This window comes from Rattus norvegicus, chromosome 3 (genome assembly GCF_021556685.1).
Source record: "Rattus norvegicus strain SHRSP/BbbUtx chromosome 3, alternate assembly SHRSP_T2T, whole genome shotgun sequence".
In the NCBI taxonomy this organism is placed as follows: domain Eukaryota; kingdom Metazoa; phylum Chordata; class Mammalia; order Rodentia; family Muridae; genus Rattus; species Rattus norvegicus.
Genome location: NC_141536.1, coordinates 76,453,284 through 76,474,682, shown reverse-complemented (window position 1 = coordinate 76,474,682; position 21,399 = coordinate 76,453,284). Strand labels below are relative to the sequence as shown.

The 21,399-nt window shown below is 46.8% G+C and overlaps 1 protein-coding gene across 50 annotated transcripts in view; it reads left to right on the top strand.

Annotated features, from left to right (window-relative positions):
• Madd (MAP-kinase activating death domain) overlaps positions 1 to 21,399 on the top strand; it is a 44,271-nt gene that overhangs the window by 3,565 nt on the left and 19,307 nt on the right. For 6 of the 50 annotated variants that reach the window (XM_087654866.1, XM_087654886.1, NM_001429610.1 and 3 more), the window contains 21 exon segments: positions 639 to 781; positions 1,298 to 1,894; positions 2,482 to 2,785; positions 3,394 to 3,525; positions 3,914 to 4,027; positions 5,114 to 5,194; positions 7,836 to 8,014; positions 8,352 to 8,587; positions 8,733 to 8,889; positions 10,719 to 10,822; positions 10,915 to 11,105; positions 11,480 to 11,733; positions 11,956 to 12,095; positions 13,024 to 13,125; positions 14,866 to 14,968; positions 15,585 to 15,771; positions 15,867 to 16,017; positions 16,268 to 16,474; positions 19,130 to 19,230; positions 19,981 to 20,064; positions 20,329 to 20,487. In XM_087654866.1, coding sequence (XP_087510992.1) covers positions 723 to 781; positions 1,298 to 1,894; positions 2,482 to 2,785; positions 3,394 to 3,525; positions 3,914 to 4,027; positions 5,114 to 5,194; positions 7,836 to 8,014; positions 8,352 to 8,587; positions 8,733 to 8,889; positions 10,719 to 10,822; positions 10,915 to 11,105; positions 11,480 to 11,733; positions 11,956 to 12,095; positions 13,024 to 13,125; positions 14,866 to 14,968; positions 15,585 to 15,771; positions 15,867 to 16,017; positions 16,268 to 16,474; positions 19,130 to 19,230; positions 19,981 to 20,064; positions 20,329 to 20,487 — 3,642 coding nt within the window. In that variant the 5' untranslated portion in view covers positions 639 to 722. 50 annotated transcript variants of the gene reach the window in all.

The following is a 21,399-nucleotide window of genomic DNA, read 5'->3' as shown; positions in this document are numbered from 1 at the left end:
CGGGCCCCCTTTCTACCTTGAAGTGAGAAAACTGGTGGACTACAGTATCCAGCTGTTGTTGCTGTCTGAGTGCAGTTACCCGGAAAGTCTGTATGATAGTTAGACATCAGGCTGAATACTGCTCAGTGAGACAGAATGATTAGATTTCCACCTAGACGGAAGAGCACAGATTAGTGCTGGACAAAGACTGTTTTTATCTTAATCGCCCCTGGAGTAGTCCTGAAAGTGACTTTTTTGTTACAATTGTTCAATCTAGCTTAGACTGTCTAGGTCTATTTTTCAGAAACAGAGTCCCAGAAACTAGGCTGGAAATGAGCTAGTTAGTAGTCTGTGCCACTATTTCTTCAACTCCTCTTCTCCTTTTCGTGGTGCTGAGGATTGAAACCAGGGCCCCATCCATACTAGATTAAGTCCTTGGTCACTAAGCTACATCCTCAACCCTATTCCGTTTGAAATTTGACCCTGGAAGCCCATACACCTAAACAATCACCGGGCACAGCAAGTGTCAGATTCTACCGTGAGTATCGAAGTGGAAGGCCTCTGACCTCTGCCCCTTGCCGAGGTGAACCTGAGAAGGATGATTCCCTTGGGCATAGCACTAGATGTTTATCAGCACTTTTCCCCTATTGGATTTTCAGATTTTATCAAGATTCCTCCCTGGAACGCTGGCTCCTTGCTCAGTGCCCTGAAGTCTCTCTGCGATGAACTGATACATTGGAACCATGGTGCAAAAGAAGTTCTGCCCTCGGTTACTTGACTATCTAGTGATCGTAGGGGCCAGGTAACCAAGAAGACCGACAACCCCCTTGTTCTCTGAGGCAGCCACAATGCCTCGTTATTCCCAGACCTTATCACGTTGCTTTGAATATCTTGCCCTTTCCTATCGCCTTGAATTCTTGTTATGTGTTTTATGTTCCACTTTGTGCAGGCTGCCCCTCATAAATAATCACATGCTAAATTATTTTAACTCATGCCTTATGGGTTTTGAGCAAATATATTCTTTATAGCCAAGTTTCCACAGTTTGTAAAAAGGGGAAAAGCACCCTGTATTTCTCTATCTGCCTACATTCTTATGGTGATTTTTCTTCTGCTAAGGTGCTGACCATCTTTAGGTGTTAGCGATGATTTTCTTGTTGAAACTCTCAGGGTAGTGTCTTCGTGACAGCGTGTACTTTGTTTAGTCTGCCAGCCAAACTCTATCCTAAAGTACCTTTGAGCTCCATTTGTTGAGTGTGGCTCAAGTGTGATGATGTGTTATATGCTGTTCGGCTGCTGAGTGTGCCTCTCTGTCCTTCAGGCATCCAAGCAGTGACAGTGTGGCTCAGACTCCTGAACTTCTGCGGAGGTACCCACTAGAGGACCACCCGGAGTTTCCCCTGCCCCCAGATGTGGTGTTCTTCTGCCAGCCAGAGGGATGTCTGAGCGTGCGGCAACGGCGCATGAGCCTCCGAGATGATACCTCTTTTGTCTTCACCCTAACCGATAAGGACACTGGAGTCACCCGTTATGGCATCTGTGTCAACTTCTACCGTTCCTTTCAAAAGCGAATGCCAAAGGAAAAGGCGGAAGGCGGAGCAGGACCCCGTGGGAAGGAAGGAGCTCATGCCCCCTGTGCCTCAGAAGAGGCCGCCACCGAGAGCTCAGAGAGTGGCTCAACCTTGCAGCCTCCTAGTGCTGACTCCACTCCTGACGTAAACCAGTCTCCTCGGGGCAAACGTAGGGCAAAAGCAGGCAACCGCTCCCGAAACAGTACCCTGACATCCCTGTGTGTGCTTAGCCACTACCCTTTCTTCTCTACCTTCAGAGAGTGTCTGTATACTCTCAAACGTCTGGTAGACTGCTGTAGTGAACGGCTCCTAGGCAAGAAACCGGGCATCCCTCGAGGTGTACAAAGGTACGGTTTGCTGCTTATGCTCAGATGAAAGGGAAAATGTTCAGAGATTAACATGATTAGTTTGTGAGAGGAAAAGAGATTTCCTCTAGGGCTGGAGAGATGGCTCTGCAGGTAAGAGCGCTGAATGCTCTTCCAGAGGTCCTGAGTTCAATTCCCAGCAGGTGGCTTGCAACCATCTGTGATGGGGTCCGATGCCCTCTTCTGGTGTGTCTGAAGACAGTGATAGAGTACTCACATATAGAAAATAAATCTTAAAAAGAAAAGAAAGAAATCTCTTCAGCCCCTTTAGGACTGTTTAAACAATTTAGTACCCATGTAAAGATTGCTGAGCACTGGCCTTCATACTGTAGCTGTGTTTCGAGAAATGCCAAGAAGTTTGATGTGGACATGGCCTTGGGTTCCATCACATACCGCCTACACCCGTTTTTGTCATCATATATCCCCTCTGGTCCCACCTGAGCTTAGCGGGCTTCCCTAGTAATACTCCTCTCCCTGTTATCACTGAGGTGTAATCGATGGTTTTATCGGGTTGCAGTGGTATCAGCCGATATTGCTTCTGTGTCTGAGTCTCCCCATGTGTTCCTTAGGGACACCATGTGGCGAATCTTTACTGGATCACTGCTAGTGGAGGAGAAGTCCAGTGCCCTTCTGCATGACCTTCGAGAGATCGAGGCCTGGATCTATCGGTTGCTACGCTCCCCGGTGCCTGTCTCTGGGCAGAAGCGAGTGGACATTGAGGTCCTACCCCAGGAAGTGCAGCAGGCCCTGACATTTGCTCTTCCAGATCCATCCCGGTTCACCCTAGTAGATTTCCCTCTTCACCTTCCCTTGGAACTTCTGGGTGTAGATGCTTGTCTTCAGGTGCTAACCTGCATCCTGTTGGAGCACAAGGTGAGAGGCCAGCTCTGTGGACCCTTCTAGAAGAGAGCTAGGTCATACATGAGTCTGTTGAGAACCAGGAAGTGTGTCCTTTTCTTTTATTTATTTCTAGGAGGTAATGTGATGGCAGGTAGATAGCAGGTATTTGGTACATGAGTTGAATTAGGATGCTGATATTATGTGGAATGCTTAGTTGAGTTCTTTTTTTTTTTTTTTTTTTGGTTCTTTTTTTTTTTTTTTTTTTTTTTTCCGGAGCTGGGGACCGAACCCAGGGCCTTGCGCTTCCTAGGTAAGCGCTCTACCACTGAGCTAAATCCCCAGCCCCGCTTAGTTGAGTTCTTTGTTAGACGGAGTTAATTCTCTGGGGATATCAGTTCCAGTGTGTGGTCCTAGGACAGGGACTGGAGAACTAAGAACGTAAGTGCTTCAAGAGAGGATTACTACCGTGTTTGGGTTGGAAGGTGACTGGCAGGGCGGGGACTGGAGCCATGGTAATTGCTGAGATAAGCTGCAGTTGTAGGCTTGGTGAGCCTGAAATTAAACTGGAGCGCTTGCTGGGAGCCATTTCCTAGCAAACCTTGGTTTACCCTGCTGAGCGATTTATGGTGTGCCCATGGCAGGTGGTGCTACAGTCTCGAGACTACAACGCACTCTCCATGTCTGTGATGGCGTTTGTGGCAATGATCTACCCCCTGGAGTACATGTTCCCTGTCATCCCGCTGCTTCCCACCTGCATGGCTTCGGCAGAGCAGGTGAGTCTCAAGGTGTCTTCCTGCTGCACTGTCCCTGGCTCTTGAGGAAAGAAGCCATTAGTCAGCACTGCCCCTCTATCACTCTGAACTCACTAGTTTGAAATTTTGGATGGATTTGCAGATTCTATAGTAAAACTATGACATTTTTGGTTTCTGTTTGTTACGGTTAGCGATTATGGATTCCTTGCTATGGTGCGGTAGGTATTAATATACTGAAGTGTATTGTTACCTTTCTAAAATCTGAAAGATTCTAAATTTCGCAATACATCCACCTGCAGATATTTTTGCGAAAGGAATTGTCTGAATTTCCTTATCTAGAGAAGTTTTGACTTAAGTGCTCACAATAGGTCTTGTCTCTGTTCCTTATCCTCTTTTATCTTTTCCACAGCTACTCTTGGCTCCAACCCCATATATCATTGGAGTCCCTGCCAGCTTTTTCCTCTATAAGCTAGACTTCAAAATGCCTGATGACGTGTGGCTGGTGGATCTGGACAGCAACAGGGTGAGGCATTCAGGAGGGTCTTGTTCTAAACCCAGTTTAGTCCTAAGCCTTCTTCCGGACTATCTATTGTAGCACTCATTAAAACACATTTTTCTAGTGCTGCTTTGACTTTATTGGGTGGACCAGTTATAGAGTTCAGTCTTTCCAGAATAAAGAGCTCTTCCTACATGCTCCACAAGCCATAGACTGTGACGTTTGTATATGTTACTCTGTAAAGTGTAGATAATCAGGTACCAGTTTTCCTATATGTTTCAAGTCGGAAGCTGTTTTCCAGCACACATTTAAAATTATATTAGCATAATCAGTGATGTGAGTATATTAAACCTCTTGTAGAAAGCTCACTATGTGTTCATTATTAAATTTTAGGAAAATAAATGGCTTAGCAGGGAAAGGCACTTGCCCCCAACTCAGACAAACTGAGTTCAACCCCCAGAACCCACATGGTGGAAAGTTGTCCTCTGTCCTCCACACATGTGACATGGAATGCCTCTTCCCTCCAAATACAAATAAATAAATGCAATAAGAAAAGAAATGGAAAGTAAGTGTAGGGGCTAAAGAGATGGCTCAGCAGTTAAGAGCACTTCCTGCTCTTGCAGGGGCCCGGGTTCACATCCCAGCACCCACAGCAGGTGGCTCCCAGCCCTCTCTATCTCCAGCTCCGGATTTGATGCCTCCAGCTTCTGCTAGCATCTGCACACATGTGCATACCCACATGCAGACACACAGACCTACACATGATTAAAAATAAAAGTCTCACAAAATAAAGCAAATTTAAGAAAGAAATTATGATGCATAGTCCTATTTAGAGAGTCACCAATATCATTGAGGCAATTTTTAGGCATGTAGGTATAGCTCTTGTCTGCATATGTATCTCTCGTATGTCAGTGTAGCTAGCATATGATACTATTGTGTCTGTCACCTCTCCCTACACATGGTATTTGCTCTCACACATATCTCTCGTATGTCAGTGTAGCATATGATGCTGTTGTGTCTGTCACCTCTCCCATGCATGGTTTTTGCTGTCTGTAAGCAGAGCTCCTCCAGTCCACTCTAAGCTCGGGTCTCTTTTTCTTTTCTCTGCTGCAGGTGATTGCCCCCACCAATGCAGAAGTGCTACCCATCCTGCCAGAACCGGAATCATTAGAGCTGAAAAAACACTTAAAGCAGGTGGGTGAGGAATGGAAGAAAAGCAGGGGAGGGTCTGCAGGATGGCTCAGCAGGTGACGGTGCCTGCCATCAACTCTGACTGCTGGGCCCCACAGGTAGAAGAGCCCCCTGCTCTGCGAGTTGGCACTCACTCACGTGCCATGGCACGCATGTGCAGTGCTCAGGTGTAGACAACACAGAATAAGTTCAAATGTCACGACATTTTTAAATAAAGGAAGTAGTAGATGGCTTAAGGCTGCTACGGGAAGGCGGCTGGTCTAAGAACCGTCACGTGGAATAGGCTTTCTTTGCCCTGGACGGGCTTAAGAAGAGGTGTGTCTAAATTTTGTGTAACAGGGTAAATCTTGAAAAGGATCTTTCTGACACGTCTGTCCTATTACCCTGTAATGACCATGAAGCTTTGTGTATATATACTTCAGGGTCAGGTGTGGTGGCTCTTGCCAGAAATCCCTGCACTCAGGCTGGTGGGGTGGGGTGAAGGTGGAGGTGGGTTGTGAGTTTGAGACCAGCCTGGCCTACATGGTGAGATCATCTCAACTCAAACACACAAAACCAAAAACACCCTCCACTTTGTTTCTTCTCGTATCTACCATTATATGTCTTTATAGCATCGTTTCTTTAGCCTTATAAGGTGGGAGTTAGAAGTTTGGACAAATTTGCATCTTAAATCAATCCCAAAGTCCCTATAGAAACCCTTTCTAACAGTCCCTTTCTTTGAGTAAACCCTTCCATCCATTTTTTATTGATTGATTCTTTTCTTCTGCATGCCTAACAGTTCCTGAAGGTAAAGCCCAACAGTGCTCTGTTCCCTTTCCTGTTGTATTATCCATTATGTAGGCCCCCGCTGTGCTTCTAAGGAGCCTAGTTTCCTTCCAAAGCTCTTTAGAAGTCAGTCCTCTTTCTGTGTCGTCTCAAGTGCCTAGTAGCTCCTCTGGACTCTAGCGTCTGGAACTGTACTGAACTGACCTGGGCGGCTCTGCGTTGGTTCTCAGCTCACGGGCCTCATCCTTGCTGATGTAATATGATACCTTGTTGCAGCAGAGTCTGGAGAGGGCTGCAAGATCAGAAAGTTCTCCAGCTGTCTTCTCTGGCTGTGGTTTCTTTCTCGATGGCTGCTTAAGAATGACTGAAGTAGGGACTGGAAGGATGGCTCAGTTGTCAGGAGCACTGGCTGCTCTTGCAGAGAACCCAGGTTCAATTCCCAGTCCCCACCGGATAGCTCATAACTGCCTGTAACCCCAGTTTCAGAGGATCTGACACCTTCCCGCAAACATACATGCAGGCAAACCACCAATGCACATGAAATAAAAATAAGTAATCAGAGGCAAGCATATCTCTCTGAGTTTGAGGTCAGCCTGGAATACATAAGGAGTTCCAGGTCACCCAGTGTTACATCATGAAACCGTGTTTCAGAGAAAGAGAGTGTGAGAGGAAGAGAGGACGAGTTTACTACCGCCCAGTCCGTGAACCAGCAGCATTAACACTGCGGCCTTATTAAAACCCTACAGTCACACAGATGTGTTGATTCCTCATGTTCTGTGACACCAGCCCAGGTGATTCCTGAGCTCACCTGCTTTTAAGAAATGCTGCTGGTTGGGGTTGGGGATTTAGCTCAGTGGTAGAGCGTTTGCCTAGCAAGCGCAAGAACCTGGGTTCGGTCCCCAGCTCCGAAAAAAAGAAAAAGAAAAAAAAAAAACAAAAAAACGATCCTGGTTTCTACCAGTGGTTTTCAGAGGGCACCATGGAGTCTCTTATGGGCTAATTTAAGTTGGGAACTTGAGATTCTGGCTTTTTGTTTTTGTTTTGTTGTTTTGGGGGGGGGTTGTTGTTGTTCTGAGTCAGGGTCTCACCATACAGTTCTGGCTGCCTTGGAGAGACCCGGTTTTTGGTGGTGGTGGTAGTGGTTGTTTTGTTTGTTTTCAAGACAAAGTTTCTTTGTGTAGCCCTGGCTGTCCTGTAACTTGCTCTGTAGACCAGGCTGGCCTTGGACTCAGATTTCTCTGCCCCTGCCTCTACCATGCTGGGATTAGAGGTGTGTGTCCACGGTCCAGCAAGGCTCTGGTTTTTTGTTTTTTTTTTTGTTTTTTGTTTTTTTTTTTTAAGATTTATTTATTGTATATGAGTACACTGTAGCTGTCTTCAGACACACCAGAAGAGGGCATCGAATCTCATTACAGATGGTTGTGAGCCACCATGTGGTTGCTGGGATTTGAACTCAGGACCTCAGGAAGAGCAGTCGGTGCTCTTAACCACTGAGCCATCTCTCCAGCCCCAAGGTTTTTTTTTAATGTCCTTCTAAGCAGCTCTGTTTTTACAGTTCAGTTGTTTATATTTCTATGTATATTTCAATTTGAAAATCACTTCTTGGCTAAAATAAATGGAAACTAAAAGTTGTCTTGAACTTCAGTTTATTTAAAAAACACCTTGAGCTCGATTGACTTAAGATGAGCAGCTATATAATTCTGCCTAATATTTGGATTCTTCTTTTCAAATATATAGACTCTAAAATGAGTTGGTTGTGATTTTCAAATGAGCACAGTTCTTCGTAGAGAACTTTTGATCAGAGTTAGGGCACTTTCCTAGGAGCTGAGATGGGCTGCCTGGGAGTCTGCCTTATATGAGGACTTTTGTTGTTCCACAGGCTCTAGCCAGCATGAGTCTCAACACCCAGCCCATTCTTAATCTGGAGAAATTCCATGAGGGCCAGGAGACACCACTTCTCTTGGGAAGGTTTTCTAATGACCTTCAGTCTACACCTTCCACTGAATTCAACCCACTCATTTATGGCAATGATGTAGATTCAGTCGATGTTGCAACGAGGTAAGACCATGAGTTCTTAAGTTTGTTTCTCTGATCTCTTGGTTTTGGGGGAGACTCCTTCTGAGAGCCAGACTTACTTTGTATACAAAATGTGTATGATATTTGGTTAATTTTCTACCTTAGCAAAAGTAAGGAGAAGAAATAGCTCATACTCTCAGCATGAAGAGACAGGCTGATGGTTCTTTAAGATCTCTCCATGATGGTGGTTGAAACCTGTTAAGTGATGGTGTTGGGAGGTGGCCTAAGACCTTGGATCACGGCTATCCTAATGATTCAGGCTATCCTAATGATTCAGGGTATGGGTCTTGGATCATCTCACCACCCTCTTCTTTCCCAGAGTGGCCATGGTTCGTTTCTTCAACTCTGCTAACGTGCTGCAGGGCTTTCAGATGCACACACGTACCCTGCGACTCTTCCCCCGGCCCGTGGTTGCCTTCCAAGCTGGCTCCTTTCTGGCCTCACGCCCCCGGCAGACTCCCTTTGCTGAGAAACTGGCCAGGACTCAAGCCGTGGAGTACTTTGGAGAATGGATCCTGAACCCTTCTAACTATGCCTTCCAGCGGATTCACAACAGTGAGTCCACCTGCTCTCTGCTTCTCCCTCAGTGCATTTGCCCCTTCACGGCCCTGCCCGTGCCTCTTCCCTCCCTCTTTATTGCTTTAGGCTTCCCCCACTTTCTTCTTTTCTCTCCTGCTCACTGTCTCTCCTCCCTGGGTAGATACGTTTGATCCAGCCCTCATTGGTGACAAGCCTAAGTGGTACGCTCACCAGCTGCAGCCCATTCACTATCGAGTCTATGACAGCAATTCTCAGCTGGCTGAGGCCCTGAGTGTGCCACCAGAGCGTGATTCTGAGTCTGACCCCACTGATGACAGGTGAGCTGTCCCTTGGGTGAGGGGGCAAAAATCTCACAGCAGTTGTGGGTGTGAGTCTTTGAAGCGCTGCATTATATTTTAACCAGCTTTCTCCCTTAAAATAAGATTGTGTGTGTGTGTGTGTGTCTTATCTAGTGGATGTATATATGTGGATGAGCTCTCCTGTGTGGTGTGTGTGTGTGTGTGTGTGTGTGTGTGTGTGTGTGTGTGTGTCTATCTAGTGAATGTATATAAGGATGAACTCTCATGTGTGTGTGTGTGTGTGTCTGTCTAGTGGATGTATATGTGGATGAACTCTCGTGTGTGTGTCTGTGTGTGTGTAAGCCAGAAAATGGCATCAGGTCCCTCAGGGCTGGAGTTACAGGACTTTGTGGTACACCTAATTTGTCAGGTGAGTGCTGGGATCTGAACCCTGGTTCATGATTATGCAGCAAGCTCTCCTAACCACTGGGGTCTCCTCTTCTCTTTCACCTTCTCTTCCTCCTTTGAATATTTTTTATTTGTATTTGACAGTTTCATACGTACGTATACTATATATTGGTCCTATCTCCCTTCAGCCCCTCCCCCTTCTGCTCCTCCCTTCTTTTTATTGTGTGTTTGTTGCTCTTTGCTTGCTTGCTTTCCTTTTTTAGCATCTCATGTAGTTCAGACTTACCTTGGACTCCATATGTAGTTCATGATGACCTTGAACTTCTGATGCTCTGCCTCTACGTCTGGAATGCTAGGGTTACAGGTGTGCACCACCACACCCAGCTTCTGTGGTGCTGGGAATGAGACCCACGGCCTCCTGCCTTCTGGGCAGGCTCTCTACCACCTCATTTACACTCCCGGTCCTTTGATAGGTTGCTTTTGGTGGGTTTTGTCTGTTTTTAGTATTTTTTTTTTTTTGGTTCTTTTTTTCGGAGCTGGGGTGTTTTTAGTATTTATTTATCTATTATTTTATGTGTATACGTGTCTTGCCTGAATGTATTTGTGTACACCATGTGTATGCCTGGTGTTTGCAGAGGGAAGAAGATGGCATTGCATCCCCTAGAACTGGAGTTACAATTAGTCATGTGAGTGCTGAGTTTTCTGAAAGTGTAGCAAGTGTTCTTAACTACTGAGCTATCTCTTCAGCCTCTCGTCTATTTTTGTGTTTTGAGACAGTTTCATTGTATAGTCTAGGATGCCCTCAAACTCACTCAGTTCTCCTATCTAGTTCCCAAGTGCTGGGATTACAGGCATAAACCACCATCATCGCTCTGATTGGCTTCCTTGACATCTTGTTTTATCTTGTACCTTGGCCTTGAGTTAGCTGTGCTTTGTAAGTACTGATTGTGGAGTCCTCTGTCTTCCCTTCCTCGTTTTATTTCTATTTTATTTTGAGAAACGCTTTCCTGTGTCCTAGGCTGGATTAAGTTTACTAAGGATGACTTTGAATTTCTAATCCCGTTGCCTCTACTTTCCAGATGTTGATATTGTAGATTATACTTCTCTACCTGGCTTTTACAGTGCTAGAATTGAACCCAGGTCTTCCTGCATGCTAGGCAGGCCTTCTGCCAAATGAGCTACATCTGCCACTTCTCATCTATAAAAACAGTTTATGGTGTGTGCATTTGTGTGTTTGTGTGTGCGCACGCTTGCACACACGCGCGTGGATGTGTGTTTGCATTTGTGTGGCCCCGTGAGTATGTGAAGGTCGGATAACAACTCAAGGGCATTGGTACTCACCTTTTACCATATGTGTCCCAGGGATCAAACTCAAGTTATCAGGCCTGGCAGCAGCACTGTAACAGCCTGAGTGCCTGGGCCAGCCCCTCTCCTTCTTTTGTGTTGTTTTGACTCTGCAGTGGCAGTGACAGCATGGACTATGATGACTCAAGCTCTTCTTACTCCTCCCTGGGGGACTTCGTCAGTGAAATGATGAAGTGTGACATCAATGGCGACACTCCCAGTAAGTACTCTTGGGAAGACTGGCCTGTACGAACCAGTCAGGGCTTGGGTTTAGGGCTGAAGTGGTCTGTACCTCTTGGTCTCTCTTGGTAGATGTGGATCCTCTGACGCATGCGGCCCTGGGAGACGCCAGTGAAGTGGAGATTGATGAGCTGCAGCCCCAGAAGGAGGGAGAGGAGCCTGGCCCAGACAGTGAGAACTCTCAGGAGAACCTTCCCCTGCGCTCCAGCTCCAGCACCACTGCCAGCAGTAGCCCTAGCACCATCGTCCACGGCGCCCACTCTGTACGTGAGGACGTAGAGGGGTGGGCAGATAGCGAGGGCCACTCTTTACAGGGTGGGCTCTGTCTGTTAGGAAAACCTTACTGCAGCTGTCCGTCTGCCCTTTTCCATGTTCTTCCCATCTTTTTTCTCCATAAGCCTCTGGCTAAAGCCTCTGGCTAAAGCCTCTGAGATGACCTGGAAGAAGGTCACTGGACTTCCTTTAAGGTGTCACTATTGTCTACTTACATAGATCCAGACATCAAGAGTACAGTGGCTTCTCCCATACATTCCATAGGCTAGGAATCTGACAAGTCTGGTCTGCTTCACTAAACTGAAACTGTGGGAAATCATCACTGGGCATCATGTGACTGCTCTTTATTTAATGTGACTTCTAGGAACCTGCTGATTCTACAGAGGTGGGAGATAAGGCAGCAACAGGCATCTCCAAGCCCCTCCCTCCTGTGCCTCCCAGCATTTGCAAATCTACTGTGGACAGGAGACAGACAGAGACTGGAGAGGGGTCAGTGTGCCAGCGAACCTACGACCATCCATATTTTGAGCCCCAATATGGCTCCCCCGCTGAGGAAGATGATGACGAGCAGGGAGAGAGCTACACGCCCCGGTTCAGCCAACATGCCAGTGGCAGTCGGTGAGAGCCTGGGGATCCTCTTTAGATGGGTGACTGAGGGGCCCCATCTACAGCAACCCTGAGGTTAATGAAAAAGTCTACAGACTATCCTGCCAGATGAAGTTCTTTGAACTAGGGACTTAGAAACTATGAGATCAGACCAGCAGCTGCAGTGTAGCGTAAGGCCCGCTCCCGAGATTAGGTACCCCTGCCTGGGACTTACAGGTGGCACTGTCATTCCAGGGCTCAAAAGCTGCTGCGGCCCAACAGCTTGAAGCTGGCCAGTGACTCAGACGCAGAGTCAGACTCCCGAGCAAGCTCTCCCAACTCCACCGTCTCTAACAACAGCACCGAGGGCTTCGGGGGCATCATGTCTTTTGCTAGTAAGTACCTCAAGCTTTCTCGTTCCTCTGCTTCCTTTTCTTTAGGGCCTGTGTTGCTCAGAACTTGAGATGTAGGACTAGGTTGGCATTAGTCCTGATTCAGATAATTGGGGTGATACCGAATGAAGCATTTTTAAATGAGGTAAAAGAAACACCAACCAAACTAGTCATTAAGTATGCATGTATGTATGTATGAAGTGTGCATGTGCCTACACATGAATGTACGAACAGGTCATAGCATGCATGTGGAGGTCAGTGGACAACTTGCAGGGGTTAGTTCTTTTCTACCTCAGGGTCAAACTTAGGTTGCTAGATCTGGTAGCCTTTACTCACCAGACCATCTCTCTAACCCACTCACACATGTATTTCAGACATCGTTGAGTATTAAATCTTACAGTTAAATCATACAGTTTTACATAGACTTTGTGGAAATACTTGTTTTGGATATGCTATCTTCTTTGCCTGGTAAGGAGTTTTAATGAACATGTTTGAAATATATGTGCAACTAATTTTCAGGCTTACTTTTAGCACCCGAGGGCAGGAGTCACTCATAGACTGTAGATTGACTAGGGGCTAATGGGAGCTACCATAAAGGATGATTACGTTGTAGATGTCCTGAGAACCCAGGTAGCAATTGCACTTCAGATCTAAAGATCAATGAACCATATAAGCAAGATGTGGATATTGTCACTGTATGCAGCCCAAGAAAACTAGGACTGGACTTTGAGCAGATCTATCTGGGGTTTCTTTATTTACCCTAAGTTTCACTCAATATTTTCTAAGATAGAGCAGAGAGTATCAAGCTCTTTGGGATGCTGATTGAAGAAGGGAGGTGACAAGATGATGGAACAGTCACTTATGGGGACGCCTCGAGTGCTTGTCCTGTTAACTCCCTGGTATACTCATTTTCATCCCCTTCCCTTTGTAGGCAGCCTGTATCGGAACCATAGTACAAGCTTCAGCCTTTCAAACCTCACACTGCCCACCAAAGGTGCCCGAGAGAAGACTACACCATTCCCCAGCCTGAAAGGTAACTACAAGTCTTCTTTTGTCAAACCAGGCTTCTCTGAGAGACACGTCAGACATGTGGGTGATTGTCAGGAGCCTGCGTACCATGAATCATTTGACCTGGCTGCCACCTCATTTTGCTTATCATGGCTTTCACTGTGCACTCCAGGCACTAGGTGGTTGCAGATAGAGATAATCTTTGTAGCTGGAGGAGGCCCTGTCCTATCGGTAGGACAATACGGCATGGGATTGCCGCTGCTTTGGAGAGGACCCTATCAGAAGTATCTGCTAACACAGGGGTAATCAGCTACCCTCAGTCATCATCAGATTCCTTCTACATGAACTTGGGTAAACTTCCCAAGGAGCCGGTCCATGGGAGAATGATTATGGACAGCAGTTATAGAATGTAGCTTCATATGGCTCCATGCCAACTTTAGGTCTAGGAGTGGTATTGATTGGTTTCTAGGGTCACTTCAGACATTTCAATTTCACTTGTGATCTTTGAGGGGCTTTTCTCAATTTAATTTGGCTTCTGTTTGTCATCTTTGGATGTTGTGCTGAAATGTTTAATTATAATAGTACACACAGTGAGAAGCAACCATTTTATTGATACAGGGTTTTTCTATGTAGAGCCCCTCACACATAGAGTCCTCTTCCCTTAACCTCCCTTGTACTAAGATTAGATGTACCACCCATCACATCCAGCTAGAGGTTATAGGAAACTTAGTGGGGCAGGGATTTGGAGTAGGTGGGTGAAGGAGGCAGAGAGGTAATACAGAAAACGGACCCATACTGCTACGGTGAATCCTCAGATGGATGGGTAGAGTAGGGACGGAAGGAGTGCTGGCCTCTCTGGCTTTCATCTAGTGCATCTGAAGGGAAGAGTGATCGAAACTCTCCACTGCATGTAATGCTGCATCTCATGCGCTGCACTTGGCCTCTCTACCTGAGCCCATCCTCACGCTGCACCCTCTCTTCCCTGACAGCATCTGTGAGATGTCTCCTTGTGGTTACCCACAGGCCCTCAGTATCCCTGTGCTAGAGACTTCACAAAAACAGCATTCCCTCTCTCATGCATGTGCCTGTTTAGTACCTGAAGGCTCTCTGTTGTTTACCCTTGCCCCTGGCTTTGAGGTCCCAGGCCTAAGAATGTTCTTTCTTAGAGCCTTTGTTATCTCCTGGTCACTTGGCTTCCAGCTTTGACGTGCCCAAGAATCAAGGTTATACGCACTTTCCAGGCTTTGCGAGAGTGCTCAGATGGTCTGACTTACTGTTCCAACAATGGGTAGAGGGTTTCAAGTATTGTGGTGCACCTACTAATTGTGTATTTTTGTCCCAGTATTTGGGCTAAATACTCTAATGGAGATTGTTACTGAAGCCGGCCCTGGGAGTGGTGAAGGTGGGTCTTCCCCGTGAGCTGTGCATGACCTTTTTTTTCCTAGCATCTTCTCTGCCTGTGCCTGAGGGCCATCCTCCTCATGGAGCAAGCAATGTCACATCTGTGGCCTGCCTTGCGTATCCCCCAGGACACCCATGCAGCCCATGGGGCATGCTGCTGGTGCATGTGACGTGGCCTGGTCTCCGTCCCTATCTCCTGCACACTGCCATGGCTGCTTTCTTCCTTTGTGTGACGTTCTGGTATCACCCTGCCCAGCCCTGCTGGAGAACAGGCGTGGACTTTGGCAACCCAGGGGTGTGATAACATGAGCCCCACCCCCGGACTATGCCGATGATGTGCCTCAATTCTACCTTCCCAATTTAGGAAACAGGAGGGCCTTAGTGGACCAGAAATCATCTGTCATTAAACACAGCCCAACTGTGAAAAGAGAACCTCCATCACCGCAGGGCCGGTCCAGCAATTCTAGGTAATAAATGGCCGTTCGTTTGTGTGCTTTCTCTTGAGACAGTCTAATATCTGCTACAGTGCTTCCCTTAAACTCAGTATGTAGCTGAGGATGAACTTGAACTGATCTCTACTTCCCTTCCCAAGTGCTGAGGCTGTAGGCATGCACCACTACACTTAACCAGCAGAGGGAATGATTCCTATTTTTAAAAAAAAATTTTGGGGGTTGGGGATTTAGCTCAGTGGTAGAGCGCTTGCCTAGGAAGCGCAAGGCCCTGGGTTCGGTCCCCAGCTCCGAAAAAAAGAACCAAAAAAAAAAAATTTTTTTTTTTTTTTGAAGAATGTTCAAGATTGGGAGAGCAGCTCTCAAAACAGTCGGTTTAATCAATTTTCTGTCAGCACTTCCCGTTTTTAGCCAGTCCTCAGGCAACAGTTTATGGTGTGGTTTATGTTGTGGAGAAAGGGAAAGTGCAGGGAAGTTGTCAAACACGATCCTTGTGGAGATGGGGGCATGGCAGCCATGAGCATTTGGAGACTTAGCTTATGTTTTCCCTGGGATGTGTCTTGCTTGGTGCAAAGGGGGTTGGTTGCTGTGCCAAGGATCAGATGACCACAGAAGTGGTTTGTGGGCCCTGTAGCGAGAACCAACAGTTCCTGAAGGAGGTGGTCCACAGTGTGCTGGATGGCCAGGGAGTCGGCTGGCTCAACATGAAAAAGGTGCGCCGGCTGCTGGAGAGTGAGCAGCTCCGAGTCTTTGTACTGAGCAAGCTGAGTCGTGCAGTGCAGTCAGAGGATGATGCCCGACAGGATGTCATCCAGGATGTGGTGAGTGTTTGGGCAAGGGAGTCAGGATCAACTGGGCAGAAGGATGTGGATGTCAAAGAAAAGCTGCTAGCTCTAGGTCCTGGCTCTTGTTGCAGGAGATCAGTCGGAAGGTGTACAAGGGAATGCTAGACCTCCTCAAGTGCACAGTCCTCAGCCTCGAGCAGTCCTATGCCCATGCTGGTCTGGGTGGCATGGCCAGCATCTTTGGGCTTTTGGAGATTGCCCAGACCCATTACTATAGTAAAGGTAGGGATGTACTTGCTGTCTCCCTGTCAGGCTTCCCAGTGCCACTCCACTCTGTCACACTTTGGGATTTTAATTTCTGGTATGATTGATATGTAAGAAACATTCCTACCATGCGAAACAAGGCCTTAGCTGTTCTTTCTGTGTGCTAACTCTGCCCCACATCCTCCTGCATCCCCCCATCCCACTTTCCTGACCTGATTTCTACTCCATGTCTCCTTTAACCACTTTTTGTATTTGTCCCTTTCCTCAGAACCAGACAAACGCAAGAGAAGTCCAACAGAGAATGTAAATACCCCAGTTGGCAAGGATCCTGGTCTGGCTGGGCGGGGGGACCCAAAGGCAATGGCTCAGCTAAGGGTCCCTCAGCTGGGTCCTCGGGCACCAAGTGCTACAGGAAGGGGTCCTAAAGAACTGGACACCAGAAGTTTAAAGGAAGAGAATTTTGTAGCGTCTGTGGGTAGGTATTATTTATTGTGCCTAATATGCCAAAATGGCCTGGCTTCTTAAATATCTCTTCATGCTCTCAATTCATCCGGAATCCTGACCTTCTCTTCCCCGTGCTTGCTTTTTTAGAGAGGGAGAGAGGTCTTTCTCCATTTCCAGTAGCATTTTCTCTCCCGTGTCTGGTCTTCTGCTTGCTCTGTAGCTGCCTCCCCAGCATCTTTGAGGAACAGTGGAAGTTTGCTCAGAGACCCAGGAGTGCAGTGCAGGGATGCTGAGCTGTATTCTCAATCCCTTTTAACTTACATCTGAATTTCTTCACATAGAGAAAGCATGTTCCTGAAAACTATTAGGAAATTTATAGATACATCTTTGGGATGTAAAATTATGATCATCTGGGTATCTGCATCCAGTTCTCCCCCATCTAAGCATTACACTGCTCTGGAACCTGCTCCATTCTGGCATGTTTGGGTTCTAGACTCCAAAGTCACAGATTTCTGAGACAGCTCTTGTTTCTGTCTTTCCACCCCAGACTTGACTGAAGACTTGGTTAAGTTTGGTGTCTCTCTGTTCACACTCTGGTGTTACCTATTTGTCTCACTCCTACTTGACCTCGAGTCACCTAGGCTACCTTCTGTTTGATGCTAGATCCCTGGTCTCTCTGCTATGCTTTCAGCTGGTACTTCTTTGCCACAGCCTCTAGCCATTGCCGTAAGCTCTCATAGGAACGAAGCAGCTCTCTTCTTAGGGTATCTCCGGTTCTCTGGTTGGCAAACATTCTCCTAGAAGCTGTAGTAAAGTCTGGCTTTCTCCCATCTGATACGATGCTCTGAAAGTCTTGACTCTGCTTGGGCAGATCACTTCCCTATTAGAATCTCTGTTGCCTCATCTAGAAAGTGAAGAGATTATTAAACTCTGAGGCCCCTTCCAGGGGGGAAAATGCTCTCTGATTGGTGTTTTCTGTGTTTTGGATTACTGAGAAGCCAGCCTTGACCAAATGCCCTGATTGGTGTTTTCTGTGTTTGGATTACTGAGAAGCCTGCCTTGATCATTTTCTGTTCTCTGTTCCTTCTATTGGAAGCGTTTTTTCATAGTCACTATGAATCACAGTTGAGCAGGCAATAGTCCCAAGGGTAAATTTGGTTTTTTTGGTGGCACAGGAGGAATGCTAACTGAATGCTTGGCCTCGGTCCAGTCCAGGAGTCAAGCAGATTTCTGCTCCTGTCTCTGAAATTCTTTGACTGCTTGATCGGATTGTCTCTCTTATCTGTAATTTGTAAACATGGCCTCTGCTCAGCTCATTTGGCAAGTAGGAGTCACATGATCTGTCTCTGGCCTACTAGGGTCTGGTTTTTCATGAAGAGCCCTTCCAGCCCCAAAGTTCTGAAGAGTGTTTACATGGGGACTAGGACTAGAGATTTAGAGTCTTCAGTTCACGACTTCAGGGACAAAAAGTGGACTTTTGCTTTCTCAACCCTACCCGAATAAAGATATCTTGGTATCTTTTAACTGATAATGCTGTGTCTGAAACGGAATGAGCGTGGGAGGTGGGTTCCAGTCCTTTGACCAGTCTGACTCTTTCTGTCTTTCTCTCCCGCTTGCATTGCATCTGGGGTAGAATTGTGGAACAAGCACCAGGAAGTGAAAAAGCAAAAGGCTTTGGAAAAACAGAGTAAGGAACAAATGCCCCTTCCTGTCCCCCAGTCTCCCATACCTGCCAACTTCCCAGGCCCAGTTGGGACAGGCTCCCTTGGTCAGCCCCACTCCAAATTTGTTCTTGGGTGGTATTTGGAGGAAGAGTTGTAAAGACAGGTCAGAGAATTCTTGGGGGGTGGGCGGTGCTGTATTTGGATTGAAAGCAGGTAGGTGCTGTGTAAATCCTCGGTGTACGGCTGTAAGCTACTCCTTGCCCCTCCCTTCATTAGCAATCAGGCATCTACTGAGTAATACCCATGCCTCCGTGTTCTATTGCTCTGTAGTTGATGGGAGAACGTCTGCCGATTGCAGCGCCCCTCTGTGGCTCACACCTCCCTCACTGTTAGGCCTGTGGACGCAGTTGGCAGAGATGGTTGCTGTCCCTCTGTGTTGAGTCTGTAGCTTCCCAGCTCTCTCTAGTGGCTTGCCTAGGCACACTTTCTTGCTTTCTGTCGTTCTGTCCTTCAGCCATACCATCCAGGGTGGGTGAGTTAAAATAGTGGCTTTTTTTCCAGTCTCAAATGTAGATGGTGTAGGGTGGGGGTAGATAGTACCCATGGAAACAGCGTTTCTTTCTTTCTTTTGGCCTAATCTTTTCTGGCCTCTTTAGACACATTTGTTACTGAGCATCTGGGAATACTTTAATGGTCTGTCTCAGGCACAGGTGAAACTCTGACTTTGAATGCCATGGAATGGGGTTTGTTTGTGGAATGTTTTGTGTTAGGATGATTTGCTCTGGATTTTCTCAGGTTGAGAAGATGGCTGCAAAGACCCTTGGCCAGGTCTAATGTACTCCTTGGTTCTTACGGCTTCTGGGAACCTCTTCTCATGGGTCTCAGTGGTGGGGAGGGGCAGTCCCTGGGAAGTGACTAGGATGGGATGACTAGGTGTGGAGCAGGCTCTGCCGCTGGCCCACTCCTTCACCAGCCTGCCCTGAGCTTCTCTGTGCTGAATGACACAAGTCTTCCCTACTCAGGACCAGAGGTCATCAAGCCTGTCTTTGACCTGGGTGAGACTGAGGAGAAAAAGTCCCAGATCAGCGCAGACAGTGGTGTGAGCCTGGCATCTGCTTCCCAGGTTTGTGAGAGCCTTCCTGAAAATTCCCGGGACTAAAATACTGTCTCAAAGTAAGACACAAACATACAAACACACAGACTCACACACACAGACACACACACAGACACACAGGACACACACACAGACAGACACATACAGACACACATGTATTTTGGCAGTGGGAATTAAATTCAGAGTATACATTCTAAATCAAGACTTCTACTAAATTATACCATTAATCCTCAAAAATACTTTTGATAGTTAAAAAAAGATCTCAACATAACCAATAATAAAGAATACTTAATAAATAGAGTCATAAAATATAATACTGCTATTCATTGTTTTCAAAATTTTAGCCAACACAGTATGATTTTATATATGTATCGATACATCTATGAGAGGGAGGGCCTTACTGTCTAGCCCTGACTGGCCTAGAACTTGCTATATGTAGACCCAGCTGTCCTTGAACTCACAGAGATTCTCCTGCCTCTGTCTCCCAAGTGCTGGGACTAAAGGTGCGCACTACGCTGTCCACCTTCACTTTGGTTTTTAAATAGATCTGAAAGATGACCAACAGGAAATGCACTAAAAGTAGGGGTTAATGTGGGCAGTAGACTTATGACTTATTCTTATTTCCTTATTCTTTTGTTTTCTACAGTGAGTATTTTTTAATGTGTTATTTTATTTATGTAAGTTCATACATTCCATCAAAGAAAAAAATTACTTGCTCAGGATCTCTCTAGAAATAGGTGTCCCTCGGTCTCATTTCAGAGGACTGATCAAGACTCTGTCATCGGTGTGAGTCCAGCTGTTATGATCCGAAGCTCAAGTCAGGATTCTGAAGTTAGCACCGTGGTAGGGGAATACCACATTGGCCTCTGTGTGGGTGGGGCCTGGATTTCTCGGGAAGGTCTTCTTCCCTTTGAAGGCTGTTCTCAGTCTTAGATCAGCTTGATTCTCATGGGTGTGTGTGCACAGGATGTCACTCATTTTACAAGGAGGTGCTTGGGAAAGCTGACACACCTTTAAAATGATGCTTTTCACAGCAGTACAGGGCTCTAACTGACTTTGGGAGTCCCTCTCTGGGGACTGTCCCTCACCACCTTGTGTCTTCTCCAGGTGAGTAACAGTTCAGGAGAGACCCTCGGAGCAGACAGTGACCTGAGCAGCAATGCAGGTGATGGGCCAGGAGGCGAAGGCAGTGCCCACTTGGCAAGTTCTCGGGCTACTCTGTCTGACAGTGAAATTGAAACCAATTCTGCTACAAGCACCATCTTTGTAAGCTTTATTCCCTAACAAAAGAGCATTTCTTTAATGGGAGAGGAAAAGGTGGGGCTGGAGGTGCTATTCGGTGGCAGGGCACTTGCCGAACAGGCACATGGTACTGCAGAGGAAAGGGGAACCCTGCCACAGTCATGCGGAGGTCTGGTTCAGCCAGGACGGCTCTGCCCTTCCTCTTTTCCTTTCCTTCTGTCTGGGTTTTTGTCTTTCTCTTCTTCCTTCCTTCCTCCCTCCCTCCTTCCCTCCCTCCTTCTTCCTTCCTTCCTCCCCCCTCCCTTCCTTCCTTCTTTCCTTCCTCCTCTCCCTTCTCCTCCTTTTTGAGACAGTCTCACTGTGTAACCCAGGCTGCTCTCAAGCTTGTGACCCTTGTGTTTAGTCTCAAGTGCTGGGATTACAGGTATGCACCACTACACCCAAACAAAGTGAATCACTGAGCTCTTATCTCGCCCCTCTGCTTTGCAGCTTACGCCTGTTTCTTTAGACAGAATTATCTGCTTTGATCCATGTGCTGCTTTGTTAAGAGGACTGTGAGTCTTCTCCACAACAGCCTTTCAGTCCTTTTGTCTAGAGAGGACAGTGGAAGACAGGATTCAAATGAGGTCATTTTTACTACCAGTGCTAATCTGTCTCTAGGTCCTTCCTCCTTCTGTATGTCTGCTCCCAGTAGAGCCAGTGGAGGCTGAGATAGAGTTAAGAATTAGCAGGGCCGCTCAAGTTAGGGGCCTGACTCATTCTGAGTCTACACAGACTATTTTAATAAGAGTATTTAAGAAATCCTTCCAGCTAGGTGCAGTGGCTCAGGCCTGTAATCCTCCTCAGGGGCCGAGGTAGAAGGATGTTAAGTTTGAGGCCAGCTTGCAACATGGTAAGACTTTGTCAAAAGGGGTGGGACCCAGGAAGATGTCCCAG